Source organism: Vitis vinifera, chromosome 8 (assembly GCF_030704535.1).
Source record: "Vitis vinifera cultivar Pinot Noir 40024 chromosome 8, ASM3070453v1".
NCBI lineage: Eukaryota > Viridiplantae > Streptophyta > Magnoliopsida > Vitales > Vitaceae > Vitis > Vitis vinifera.
Genome location: NC_081812.1, coordinates 8,389,636 through 8,403,176, shown reverse-complemented (window position 1 = coordinate 8,403,176; position 13,541 = coordinate 8,389,636). Strand labels below are relative to the sequence as shown.

Sequence of the window (13,541 nt, the reverse complement as noted above, 5' to 3'; positions counted from 1 at the left end):
AATGTAAAGTTGGCGTGTGTAATTTTTTATAATTTGGTAGTAGGTTTAGTGAAAGGGATCCCAAAGTAGGACCCATATGATTGGGCACTCTTGATTATTTTTCTGAGTTTATATAAATATATGAAGCTTTATATATTGGTAAATGAGAATGAAATATATATATATACATATATATATATATATAGATATAGAAATAGTAGTATTACATGGACAAAAAAAAGATTTGAAGGGTTTTGAGAGCATTAAAGTAGGTGTTAGGGTGGTTGGTTCAGTGTTCCTTAGCAATTGAATTGCTTTATCTTCAAACTGTGGCATCCAACCACAAAAAATAGAAAAAGAGAGAAAAAGGAAAGAAAATAAAAGACAAGGAGATATTTCATATTGGAGGATAGGACCCCCCTCACCCCTCCACACCCCCAACAGCCCCCCACCTGTTGTGGATCATCATCTTCCTTGCCTTCCTTTTTCATTAAATTAAGCTTTGGTGGAAGGAGACGTTTCCTCGTTTTTCAGCTGTTTGTATCTTCTTCTGACACACTTTGAAATGGCATTATTTTTAACACACACATAGACACACATCTCTCTCTTTCTCGCCCTCAAAAGTTCTTCGTTTCTCATCAAAGGGCTGCCCAACTGCATCAAATGATTTGAAAAGGAGCGTCAAATCAGTGAATTTCCCTTGTTTTGATCTACTCCGAGGTACTTCCCCCAAAAGCCTTAAAAAGAAAGGGATAGAGAAGGGCAACAACCCCTATGCTATGCACCCCACACCTATCTTCAAACCCCAAACACCATAATGCTTACATGCATGTCATGATCATCAAATTCACTGTATGTTTCTTTTATATGTTTTCGAATTGGTTTTTTAGTTTTTTTGGGTTTTTTTTCTCTCCAAGCAAAAGAAAAAGGAGAAAAATGTGTGGATAATGAGCCGAGTAAAGATGGGCATCTTTTCTGCTATAAGACTTTTTAACCCCTTCTTTTTCTTTATTTCTTTGGGGTTTTGGCCTTTTGGGCGCTGAGGTAAGAGTTTTGCAGAGACTTGAGCCTGACAGAGGGGCTTCCCCTAAGTGAAGACCTCTGCTCTTATAAATCCATAGATAGATCATAGAGAGGAGAGAGGTGGGTGTGCGGTGTTTGTGTTATGTTTTCATGTATATATACACCTTTCTCTCATGTATTATCTGCTATAACTAGTCTTCTGTTTTTTCCTTTTTTTTTTGGTCGTCATCATCATCTCTCTCTCTCAAAAGTTTGATATGGGTTTTGTGTCACTGTAAGTAAAATTCCCCGTCTCTCTCTCCTTTGCAGTGCCGATGATGATGAAGCACGTGCACACTCAGATTTCCATCACACCAGGTACCAATAATATTAACTAATGCCCATAATCAATTCTTCTCTCTCTCCTTTTCACCTCTCTTCTCTCTCTATAAAACCAACAAGCCTTCATAGTCTGCACCCTTTTCCTTTTCCTTCTTCTTCTTCTTCTAGCTTTTTTATTAAGCTCTGGTTGCTAGAATATATGAAGAAGAAGAAGAGCACCTAGATGGGTCCTTCTAAAACCCTTTTCCAATCAAAATTATGCAGGTTTTGACTATTTGGCCTTGTGGGTTTTTTCATCATTGTCTTCTTGTCTCTTGATTTTTCCAGGATTTGCCTGATAAGACCCTTGCAGTTGTTGCTTCACAATTCCGAACCAGTTGATTCAGGCAGCAAATGGGTTGATTCTCACACCCAGATTTATCACTCCAGGTATATTTATATATGTAGATGTACATACAATACATAAGTGTTTATAAGTGAAAGGTATTTATATATCTCTGTTTGGAAAGAGAGAGGGAGGGAGGGAGAGAGGGAGAGAGAAAGTGAGAATTTGTTGTGTTGGATGTGAAGCCTAATGAACGTAGTCCCTTTTCAGTGATATAAACTCCAAGAAAGAGGAAATATTATTCAAAATCGATGGCGACGTACTTTCATGGGAATTCAGAAATCCAAGCTGATGGGTTACAGACTCTCATTCTCATGAACCCTGCCTACGTTGGATACTCGGACGCGCCACCGCCCCCTCCGCTGCACCCCAATTTCGTCTTCCTCAATTCTGCCGCAGCTTCACTCGCTCCCTCCAACCTTTCCCACGCGCCGCCGCCTCAGACCCAGCAGTTCGTCTCCATCCCACTATCGGCCACTGCCCCCTCCGCCTCATCGGATCCCAGTCCTCCATCCGTGCACGCCCACCATGAGATCCCAGGGCTTCCTGGCTTCATCCAGCGCCCTCACTACAATCTCTGGAGCTCAATTGATACCACTGCGGCGGCGCGTGATACTCCACGCTCCCAGCAGGGTCTCTCCCTAAGCCTCTCTTCGCAACAACCGCCGGCCTATGGTTCCTACGGGAATGAGCGCGAGGTCCCTCCTCAGCATGCGACGGCGATATCACCGGTGAGCGACGACATGCGAATTTCGGGGGCGTCATCGTCGTCGGCGTCGGGAATTTCAAACGGAGTTTCGGGTATGCATGGTGTGATACTGAGTTCCAAGTACTTGAAAGCTGCTCAGCAACTACTGGACGAGGTTGTGAACGTGGGAAATGGAATTAAAACCGAAACACCATCTAAGAAGAGCAGCAGTGAGGCAACCAAGACTCTTGGGGAAGGCCTAATTGGAGGAGAAACAAGCACCAAACGCAGCGCCGACCTTTCAACTGCTGAGAGGCAAGAGATTCAGATGAAGAAAGCTAAGCTCCTCAACATGCTTGATGAGGTATGACATGAGGGCTCGTAATACTTGTTTTACCATTCCAATTTGGTGAAGTTCTTTTCTTTTTCTTGTTTTTTATTTTGGAAATGGAGTTGTTTTTCATCCTTTCAAGTTCCAACCGAAGCAAGCCCATGAGGGGGCTAAAATGCAAAATATGTGGGAATTTTGATATGGGTCTCTATCAGTTGATGGATCAGATCCCTTTTACAAGAAATCCATGAAAGGAAATTGTGTCAGAGTTTCTGTCAGATGTTCCTTTCATTGAGTACTTTCTTGAAAATTTTTAATCGATTTGTTAAAGTCAGAAAAAATTTTATGACCAGAATCTTTGAGTAAAAAAATGCGGAACCGAACAACTTTTTCTAGGAATTCAAGAAGCAAAGTTTTCAGTTTCATGGAACAGGCTCTGTTTCTGTCTTCCCCTCTTCCCCTGGAGCATGGATTCTATTAAGCATAATCTGAAAACATTTTTTTTTTTCCTTTATCAGAAACATGTGCTTTGTACTCTCATGATTTGCAGAAAATTGAAATTTCTGAGGACAGGTACAGAGTGCTTTGTAATATCATGGCAGCATGTGAAACTGTAAATTGACTTGCTCATTATTTGTGGTGGTTTGAAGGTGGAGCAAAGATACCGGCAGTATCATCATCAGATGCAGATTGTGATTTCTTCATTCGAGCAAGCGGCAGGGATCGGGTCCGCCAAAACTTACACAGCCCTTGCGCTGCAGACCATCTCAAAGCAATTCAGATGTCTGAAAGACGCAATATCGGGGCAGATTCGAGCGGCAAACAAGAGTTTAGGGGAGGAAGATGGCACTGGAGGGAAGATTGAGGGTTCAAGACTCAAATTTGTTGATCATCAGCTTCGTCAGCAGCGGGCTCTTCAACAATTGGGAATGATCCAACAGAATGTTTGGAGACCCCAGAGAGGATTGCCTGAAAGATCTGTTTCTGTTCTTCGCGCTTGGCTCTTTGAACACTTCCTCCACCCGTAAGCACCTTTCAATTTTATTTTATTTTTCCCCTTCAAAGCCCAGTAATTCCAGTTGCTGAGATATTTTGGTTGTGTTTCAGTTATCCTAAGGATTCAGACAAGCACATGCTCGCCAAACAAACAGGGCTCACCCGGAGTCAGGTGCGCGCTAGAATCTTGGGTTTTTTGTGTCTTTGTTTGCAGATTATGGGAACTCTCAACCAGAGCTTTGTGATAATGCAGGTGTCTAACTGGTTCATAAATGCTCGGGTTCGTCTCTGGAAGCCAATGGTGGAAGAAATGTACATGGAGGAAGTCAAGGACCACGAAGAGAATGGATCAGGGGAGAAAACAAGCAAGAGCGAGGACAACAACCTGGAAGATTCAGCATTGAAGTCCAGTGGTCAGCAAGAGAAAAGCCCTGGTTCTGAGAACCAAGCTAGAAGTTTCAAATCCAAACCAGACAATCCCACGAACAAGAGTGCTCCTCCAGTGATCTCAATGGCCACAGCTGCAACATCTCCCATTGGAGGAGGAAATGCCCGGAACCAGCCCAGGTTCACGCTCATGGGGCCATCAGAAATGGAAGGGATGGCCCAAGGAAGTCCAAAGAAACCAAGGAGCACCGATGTCCTGCACTCCCCATCTAGTGTCCCATCCATGGACATGGATGTGAAGCCCGGTGAAGCAAATCACCACCACATTTCCATGAAGTTCAGCAATGAGAGGCAGGGCAGAGATGGCTATCCGCTAATGGCAGGCCCAACAAACTTCATTGGAGGATTCGAGTCGTACTCACTTGGGGAAATTGGACGGTTTGATGCCGAGCAGTTCACTCCAAGGTTTTCAGGCAATGGTGTTTCTCTCACCCTTGGTCTCCCACACTGTGAAAACCTCTCCTTATCAGGAACCCATCAAACTTTCCTCCCAAACCAAAACATTCAATTGGGAAGAAGAGTAGACATGGGTGAACCAAACGAGTATGGCACTATCAACACTACCACACCTCACTCTACAGCTGCATACGAGAACATCAACATGCAGAACGGGAAGAGGTTTGCAGCCCAGTTGTTGCCTGACTGTGGCCTGATCAGTTAAAAGCAAGACACTGCAAGAGGAGCGGTCTCAGCATCAAGGCCCCTTCTAATATATTCTTCCAATTCCCTCTATAACCAGGGAACAAGGAAAGTGCAGGGTAGTGTAAAGAAAGAAGAAAATTTACTTTAGTACAGGTTTATACTTTGCAGAGAACCATTTGAGTTCCTAGACAGATTAGGATTTGATAACATATGGTTGGGGATTGTATATTATTTTTGTAAGTTTTGGAGATGGATATGAAATTTTAGTTATTTGGGTATTACAGATATATATATATATATATATATATATATATATATATATTCATGTGAAGGTGTTCCATGAACGAAGCAAAAGTAGGAATAGTAAACACTCATTTGGTTGCTATTCCTGGTTTCTCTAAGGGTTTGTTGGGAGTCTCTGGGAAAAAAACAAAAAAACATGCTTCGTTTTTGTGGTTCAATTCCTTTTCTCCGACCCTGCATTGGCGAACTTGGAGCCTTCTTCATCACTTTCAGCCTCCTATCTTTCATGCTCTCTGCTAGGAAGACTTTCTGCTGCTTTCCATCTATAACTGCAAACAAAACTCTAGTTTTGCTTCTTAAGATTTCAAGGGAATGCTCATACACTATTGTAGAATCTCGAATACCATATCTATTCTTGCTTTGTAGTCAAGTTCCTGGTGTATGGTTTATGATTTTATGTTGAATCCCAGACCAGTTTGGCAGGAAATTTTCAATATTCCCACTCAAATATGAGTAAGTAGTAGGTATACATCTTGAATTCTGGTGAATTTCATGCCGATAGAAATGAATAAAGCAAGGAACACATTAGCTACTCTGTCTCTCATACATGGACTTAATCACTGTGAATGATGATGAAGATTTTTAAGGCATTCAAATTTTCAAACACCAACTGCTACAGGGCATGTATAACCTTTTTCTCTAACTGTTAAGAGGGGTTTATAGAGAATTGAATTTCATACCAACCAGAAGCAGCATCATTAAGTAGCATGAAAATGAAGACACTGAGGATACTAGAATGATCAAAGATTCAAAATCCCAATTAGTAAGATCAATTAAAATATGGAATTGGTTGTAGATGCCATAGATTTGAGTTCTATGCAGCCATATCATGATTTTGCATTGAAAATACACCAAAGTTCATCACAACAACCTAGAGATATTTTGTTGTTACCTTAAGAGGAGATAATAAACAATTCATTTTAATCAAGTCTTAATGATAATAATACTTTCAGAATAGTCAAAATCCTTGAAGATTAGGCTACATGCAATCATTCCACCTGAAGAAAGAAGTAAACAAATAGCTGCAAGGCTCCTGAGAGCCCTGGTTTCCTTGATGAAAGGCAATTTCTGGGAAACTCACTTCCATGGATGATTTTAGGAAACAAACCTGTGAGCACTCCAAAATGAGAGAGAAAGTAGAATACATGATGTGCATGAAGCACATGAAAAATGCATTGAAATGAGGGAAAAAGTTGGCAAACATCATTTGGTGCTATCAGACTCAGTAGGGGACCTGTAATATCACTTTCATATCTTAGATGATGAATCATTTTGAATGTTTGTTTGATACACATTGAATAGAGACTCCACATCTAGATGTTGTGGGCAACAGTTGAAGCAAACATAATCTTGTAGAGCACATCAAGGCAAATGAAATGAGGACCCCATGGGAGAAATTTTTGCTTGAGAGTTTTGAAAATCATGTAACACAAGAAAGTCCACAAGCATAGGACAAAAGGCAAGAAAAATAGTCCCCCTTGTAAAAATACAAAAACAAAGGGATAATTAACTTGAGATAAAGCTTATGGGAAATAATAAAATATACTTCAAATTCATCATTTTTATTATTATTATTTTTTGAAGATTGCTTCTATGGAAAGGATACCATTAATAATACAGACAATTTTCCAACTTGCACTTGCTTTTTCTATTATTTCAGCTAAAGTCATCCATTGACTCTAACCACCATGGTGAGGACCCTACCCCTGGCTGGTGATGATGTTGGTTCATATAATTTATTTTTGAATTTTCAATTTAATTTTTTTTTCCCCAGTTTTCCCGAACTTGATTTTAATAAGTTATCTATATCTCAGACCCCACAAAAAAAAAAAAAAAAAAAAAAAAAAAAAATCACCCACACACACCCAACAACAAACAAATAAACAAAGCCACCCTGCTTCTTGGGCTGCAGCAGCTTCAGGCTCCTCCCATGAACTCAAAGATTAATCAGGGTGGGCTTGGATCGGCCCAGTGGTTACAGGCCCTGAAATCAGAGGTGCAACCTGACCATGACTAGGTTGGTCTTTAGGGTTTCTGCAATGCTTGTTGCTAAGCCTTTTCTAGGTGATAAACGTACTGATTCCATCATCCTTCTCAAGCTTCAGTTGATATTGTCCCCATGACCTAGCTAGCTTTGCTTTACTTTTGTCCATCTATATGAATGTATATATATATATTCACTTGGCTTCTTGTTAGTCCCTGTTTTATTTGCCCTGCATTTGATGTAGTTCACATACGTTCAAAAAATAAATGTGCAAAAGTCAGCTTGCTCAACCACCAGTATCAATCACGGTAAATGGCCCTGTCTTGAAAAGGTAGTCCTGTAAAATCTAGGTCCTTTCAGGTACTAGTCATGATAATCTAATAATTGAACTAGTTTAGGTCCATAGAGTAGTTGAACTCAACAACTGACAGGGTAAATAAATGGAAAACTAGAAGACAATATTAGTGCAGTGTGAAAATGTCAAAACCTAACAAGTCTTTTATGGAGGTTGTACCACTCACCTGGATTCTAGTCTCTGAGGAAGCTTAAACACTATCTTCACTTGTTCCTGCATTCCCAAAAAAGTTCAGAAATAAACTTCAGAAGCTAAGAATGCAGATTGTAGGATCCTGACCTTTGAACATGATTCTGCCAATGTTCAATCGAGTATTCTTCTCTCTTCTTCTTGTACAACTCAATGCTGCTTATTTTCCAACCAAGTCTCCATCTAGGGGTGGGGGGAAAACTGGGTTTGAGACAATAGTGCTGCCTACTCTACTTGTCATGTTCAGACTTGCATCCCCAACACAAACATCGTTGTCTGGACCAAGTTGGGCTTATGTGAAAAATGAAAAATAACAAAAACAAAAACAACGAAGGATCCAGAGCAGAAGAGTATGCTAACTTAGGTCTTGGACAGTTCAGCCAGTTAATTGGCAACCCTGCATTTTTTTATAATCTGATAAAACGGGTAACCTAAATGGACATATAGTAAGACTTGGCTAGCAGCTAGACTTTTTAGTGTCTGACTGAGATGTTCCAAGACCACATGACCATGGGGATCATAGATCATAAATCTGCCAGTACCTAGAACCTTTCAAAAGGGAATAACTAATCACCTGATCCAACCTTTCTTAAAATTGAAACAAGTAATAGCAATTATATGCAGTTCTACAGAAACCTCTCAAGTCAACTAAGTGCATGTCCACAATTTTCTCAAAACAAGTTTCAGGTATAATTTATAAAAACAGCTGGATTTTTTCTTACGAGGAATTAAATCAGACACAACAAAAAATCTGTCAAAATTTGTTTAGGCAGCTGAGCAATGAGTCCAGACAAAGCAAACATTTCCATACATTCAAAAAGTTTTACCATAAGCCCTTCTCAGATAATGCACATTAAATTGAAAAGTTTTAAGTTGAACTAAACAAAATATTCAGGAGATTGTACAATTTGAAATTTCAAATTACTATCCAAAATCAAACACCTTCGTATCACAAAATTTACAATCAGAATGACATCACAAGATTTACAAGCTTGCAATGACATTGAAATTTGTAGCAAGGAGCTCAAGATACGGGCCACTGCTTAAGACACCTTTCTTTCTTTTTTTTTGATAGACTCTGCTTAAGACACCTTTCCATTTGCATATTACTTTCCCTTTTAAACCCTGTTCTGGTTTATGGTACAAAAGGGATTGTTCCAAATGTTCAACACCTTAAGGAAACAGTGTTAAGAGCAACCAAGGGAAACAAAGACGTAAAAGATTTACCATTGAGGGGTCATAATGCATCTGTCACACCATGGATGGCCCCTAACAATGCCAGCCTTCTCTTAGCAACCTTTGATCTGTAACACCATACTTCAAATGCCTCAGTTAGGTCTGGGTAACGGATATGCTCATTCCCTAACCATTCAGTCAAAATCTCTGCCTGATCCCCTGAAGGCAATGCAACAATTATTGACACAAAAGCAGATTCCAAGGACTGCCAAAGCTCACCATCCAATTTGAATGTCAGAGCATCATCACCATTAGTTGGGATAGAATCGATCAAACGTTTTGTGACTCTCACAAATGGAAGCCACACCATCACCATGTGAAGTCGTTTTGTAGCTGGAAAAATAACAGTTCCATACCCTATTGCCTCTAAAACCTTTGATGCCACCTCAATAACCTTCAACTTCATCTCGAGCACATCAGCTTTTGAACTTGCTAGCTCAATAGCCTTCACAATCTTTTCTGATGCATCAGTCCAAGTGCTAACAAACTCCCTCATTATTTCCAACTTACCTAAAATCTGACAAGCCCATGACATATCTGATAAATAGGATTGAAATAATAGCATTTCTCCTGCCATAGTAACTGATTCTCCAGACTCACAAAAGAAAGTTTCCAATAGATTGTTGAATCTGGCTAATAGTCCCATCACACATTCTCTTACTTCAAATTTTATCTCATCATCAGCCATCAGTAGAGGGGCATCATCATCTTCAGTAAGCATGTACTCAAGCTGTTCTTGGGCTGAGGACTTAAGATCATTCATATGTGGAGGAGGTGATGATGTGGCAAATCGAATGGCTGAAAGAAAAATGCCCACTATTGCTGTTGAATTGACTGGTTGAAGACGGGCAAGAATTGGCTCGACTTGAGATCCCATGCCTGGTATGGTTCTTAGAATCTCGTCCTCCTCAGCCTCTTCCCAAGGTACTGCTTCCAAGTAGTTCACACAAGCAGTAATAATTTGCTGGCAACCAAGCTCAACCGCGACTCGTAGACAGCTAAGGGCATTTCTGACACCATGCCACATGTCATCTACAGAGCCATCCATAACAACATAGAGCAGGCGTAGAACATTGACATGGTAATCAAAGTCAGATTCTTGACAATAGACCTCAACGCAGTTGCGAGAATCTAGGATCTGACATGTGGGCCAATTCTCAGAGAGTCGATCAGCAAAGTACTTGCTCTTCTCTACAAGGACATGGGAGTGACAGTATAACCAGTCATCTCGACCTTCCTGTGTTCTTAGTCTCACCACGACATCACTTGTGGGTCGGTCACCAATCCTGCTTGGAGCCCTTGTTTCATTACTCTGATGAAACAAGGAGTGCAAGGGGAAAAGAGCATACTAAGCAGCTGTTATGCAATAGTTCAGGAAGGAATAAAAACAAAAATTTCTTGACTGTGAGATATAAAACTAATACAATCTAATCATAAGTAGCTATATACTAAATAAGTTAGTAATGCTGACCATAAGAATCAAAGTACTAGTAATTACAGTTAGAAGAAACCAAGTAACTCATGACAAACTCAGGCTTGCATCATTAAGAAACTAAAACTTGATCAAGGTTGTTTGTAAATTAAATGACTAAGACTCATGCTCAGGGTGCAAGTTTGATCACTTAACATGCCAGGCTAGGGCAACTCCAAGCTTGGTTTGATTAGGCTCATGAAAACTCAAGGTAGTGGGTGACTAATTTTGGCAACACAACCAAGGAAACACTTTGAGAAAGTAAACAAATTTGCATTACTAATATGCTATGGTTAGGAACTGAATAAGCATTTAAAACATGTTTTTAGGAATATAATTACTTGCACACAAGATGAATAGCAAATTAATTTAATTAACTAGCTCGATTCAAGCTCAAGTTTGGTCCGTGTGAATGAGCAAACTTAGTCGAACTCCACATCAAACTCGAGCTTGATACAGATGCAGCCAAAAAAAAAAAAAATCTTGAACAGAATAATAAATGGCTCACTGCAGCTTGTTGCACCCCTATCTGTGACTATTCAATAATTCAGTTAATGAAAATTTAGTGGTTAGGTAATTCTTACAGTGTTACACGAAAGTGGGCAATAATCAAAAGAACCAAAGAGGAGATTCTTCAATTGCCATGTCTTTTAGCTGACGGAAGCATGAAACAGATTGGAAGAAAAAACAATGAACAAGCGAGTGAAAATACTTACAGGAGGCTCCATTGAAGCAATATTCACTAATGAGTATATCTTTCATGCATTGCAGCACCTTTAAAATAAACAAGAGTCTGCAGCACAAATCAAATGATAATATATTTGAACACAAGATAGCACAACTACTAGTAATTTCTAAACAGTTGAATGATAAAAAAGAAACTGCAAGAAATATTGGATCTTGTGGTTTAACATACACCCAGCTATTGCACTGAAAATCAGTCATAACTCATAAACCCAACTGCCAGAAAGAATCATGAGAAGGAAACTAGGCTATGATACCAAAAGAATTACATCTAAATGTTGCAATTAAAGTCAGGGTCTCCAATTCAACTTCAAAGACCCCTATTCCATGCAACTAAATGCAGCCTATCTGCTCCAAACCACTTACATATAAAATTACATGACACAAAACTTGTCTTGAATGAGCAAAGTTGGATGATTCAACTCATTGCACAATCTATAATTGTAACAAAATGGCCAATACTACCATGGACTACGAGGTCTCCTAAATTCTAAAAAGTATAAAACAATCCAATGAACAGAAAAGCCAAATATCTACCCAATCTAGGTGGAATCCAAAAGAGATAGGCCATGAGAGTTGAAGTATTTATTCCGCTTTAGAAGTCCATCTTTCAAATACCACATTACCATTAAGTTATGCCATTTTTTTTCCATTAAGTCTAGAGGAAAAGGGCAAGAAAGAAAGAAAAAAAAGACAAAAAACAAAAAGCCATTGAGCTTCTCTCCAACTGACTAATCAAGCATTGATGCGATTACATAATGAGTACAAATCTGTATGTTATGTAACAGGTGATGGCTCTCTTTTAAGACAATCAACAAGCACATGGGCTACATCAAGAACACCAGAGACTTAAATGAAAAAAAATTCTAGGATTAAGCAACAGGGGTTCCAAATAAACTTAACATAAGAAATGACACACATTCTAGCTCCCAATTTGAGATACCCAGATCCTAAATTGTCTCATTCACCAAGTTTCTTGCAGAGTTCCACAAAACCCACACCATTCATTTCCGCTTTCTTCGTTTCATATTGAAAATATTCAAAACAAATCCCAACGGGGAAGCAACAGGAACTGCCATATCTATAAGCTCATTGTAAATATGCAGTAATCTGTAACTGATAACAAATAATGGAAGATTAATTGGGAGCTTCAACCAAGATGAACCTAAAACTAGAAATTCGCATTACAGTCCCATATGAGAAAATTAACAAAGAAATTTAAAAAAATGGAAAAAAAAAAAACAAAATGACAAAAAAAAATAAAAATAAAATGGAAAGTGAAGTTCAAAGGTCATTTACCTCCTCTCTTTGGGGAAAAAGTTCCTTTCAGTTCTTTTCTTTTTCTTTACAATTTCTCATTATACAATCCTTCAGTTCAACAATCTCTCATCTTTGCGGTGGAAATTGGGCCTAAGTGAACTCATGTTCATCCGTGGCTCACAAATATTTGGGCCTAGCTTCGTGTGGGCTTGGATGGTCGAGAGGATCAATTTAATTGATTCCTCAGGGCCGTGGCTGTTTTTTAAAAAATTGTTTTTAAGATGGAGAACAAACAAACAATTTTTTACTAATTTTAGAAAACAATGACATATTATAATTAAACATGTGAATTACTATCATCTAGCTAACCAAACTTTCTTTCTATCCATGGACATGTTAATAAAAATCTATCTAATTTCGATCTTTAAACTTTCCCACTATTCATATAAGTATTATCATTAATTTGCTTAAACTGCATTTGATAGTGTTTTAGCGAAAAATGTTTTTAGAAGATTACGTATTTCTCCAAAAAATACTAAAAGTGATTTTTTTTACTATAAATGATTTTTCAACATTATAAATGATTTTTAGAAATTTTAAAAGTGTTTTTTTAAATTTTGCCAAACACCTTATTTTTCTTCAAAAACACTTTTTAGTTAAAAGTGTTTTTCAAAAACACCACCAAATAGACTCTCAATCTCTTTAAGGAGACACACATAAGAGAGAAATCTAAATTGGCAATAAAATTATTTTCCTCCAAATTTTTTGTTTTTTTACATCTTTTTGCTTTGGCAAAAGAGACTTTTGTTTTTGCCTTAACTACCTCAACCTGCATAACCCATCAATTGTGATCTATTCTCTTTTCTAATTCTATGTTTTGTACTTATTATTGCAATTTGTTTTTCATGATAACTTGTTGATACATCAAAGATATGAATAAGATCACTATAAGTAATGATATTGACATCAAAATCTACATGAGTGCTTGAGTGGAGAAACCGATTCCCCAATTCTACCTCATTGACAATGTCAAGTAGCTCTTGAGTAGATGCATGGCGAAACAATCTAGTGACAATAGATTGGTTAAAATACAAGTCCCAATAACTTGTAATGCTCACATCATCTTTTTTTTTCTTTTCTTTTTTTTTTTAATGGAAAGAAACTATGAAATAGATAATCCACACATT

The 13,541-nt window shown here is 38.5% G+C and overlaps 2 protein-coding genes across 22 annotated transcripts; one reads left to right on the top strand and one right to left on the bottom strand.

The window, feature by feature from the left end:
* The first annotated feature begins 200 nt into the window (after positions 1 to 200).
* LOC100255734 (BEL1-like homeodomain protein 1) lies at positions 201 to 5,090 on the top strand. 19 transcript variants are annotated; one of them, XM_010654986.3, is made up of 7 exons: positions 201 to 699; positions 1,312 to 1,359; positions 1,651 to 1,752; positions 1,919 to 2,760; positions 3,378 to 3,751; positions 3,835 to 3,895; positions 3,977 to 5,090. In XM_010654986.3, exons 4-7 carry the CDS (start codon positions 1,960 to 1,962, stop codon positions 4,829 to 4,831), a joined length of 2,091 nt encoding a protein of 696 aa, XP_010653288.1. In that variant the 5' UTR covers positions 201 to 699; positions 1,312 to 1,359; positions 1,651 to 1,752; positions 1,919 to 1,959; the 3' UTR covers positions 4,832 to 5,090. The 19 variants fall into 19 exon arrangements, with proteins under 19 accessions (XP_010653288.1, XP_059594901.1, XP_059594889.1 ...); XM_059738918.1 differs by having other exon boundaries at positions 212 to 699; positions 1,908 to 2,760; XM_059738916.1 differs by having other exon boundaries at positions 220 to 831.
* Positions 5,091 to 8,496: 3,406 nt separating this feature from the next.
* On the bottom strand, positions 8,497 to 12,502 carry LOC100260908 (BTB/POZ domain-containing protein At3g05675). Of its 3 annotated transcripts, none has more exons than XM_002264808.5 (3): positions 12,394 to 12,502; positions 11,067 to 11,143; positions 8,497 to 10,191 (listed from the first exon to the last, which is right to left on the bottom strand). In XM_002264808.5, the coding sequence occupies exons 2-3, from the start codon at positions 11,076 to 11,078 to the stop codon at positions 8,881 to 8,883; spliced, it is 1,323 nt and encodes a 440-aa protein (XP_002264844.2). In that variant the 5' UTR covers positions 11,079 to 11,143; positions 12,394 to 12,502; the 3' UTR covers positions 8,497 to 8,880. The 3 variants fall into 3 exon arrangements, with proteins under 3 accessions (XP_002264844.2, XP_059594905.1, XP_019077197.1); XM_059738922.1 differs by having other exon boundaries at positions 11,067 to 12,210; positions 12,394 to 12,461; XM_019221652.2 differs by lacking the exon at positions 12,394 to 12,502 and having other exon boundaries at positions 11,067 to 12,386.
* Between the last annotated feature and the right edge of the window lie 1,039 nt (positions 12,503 to 13,541).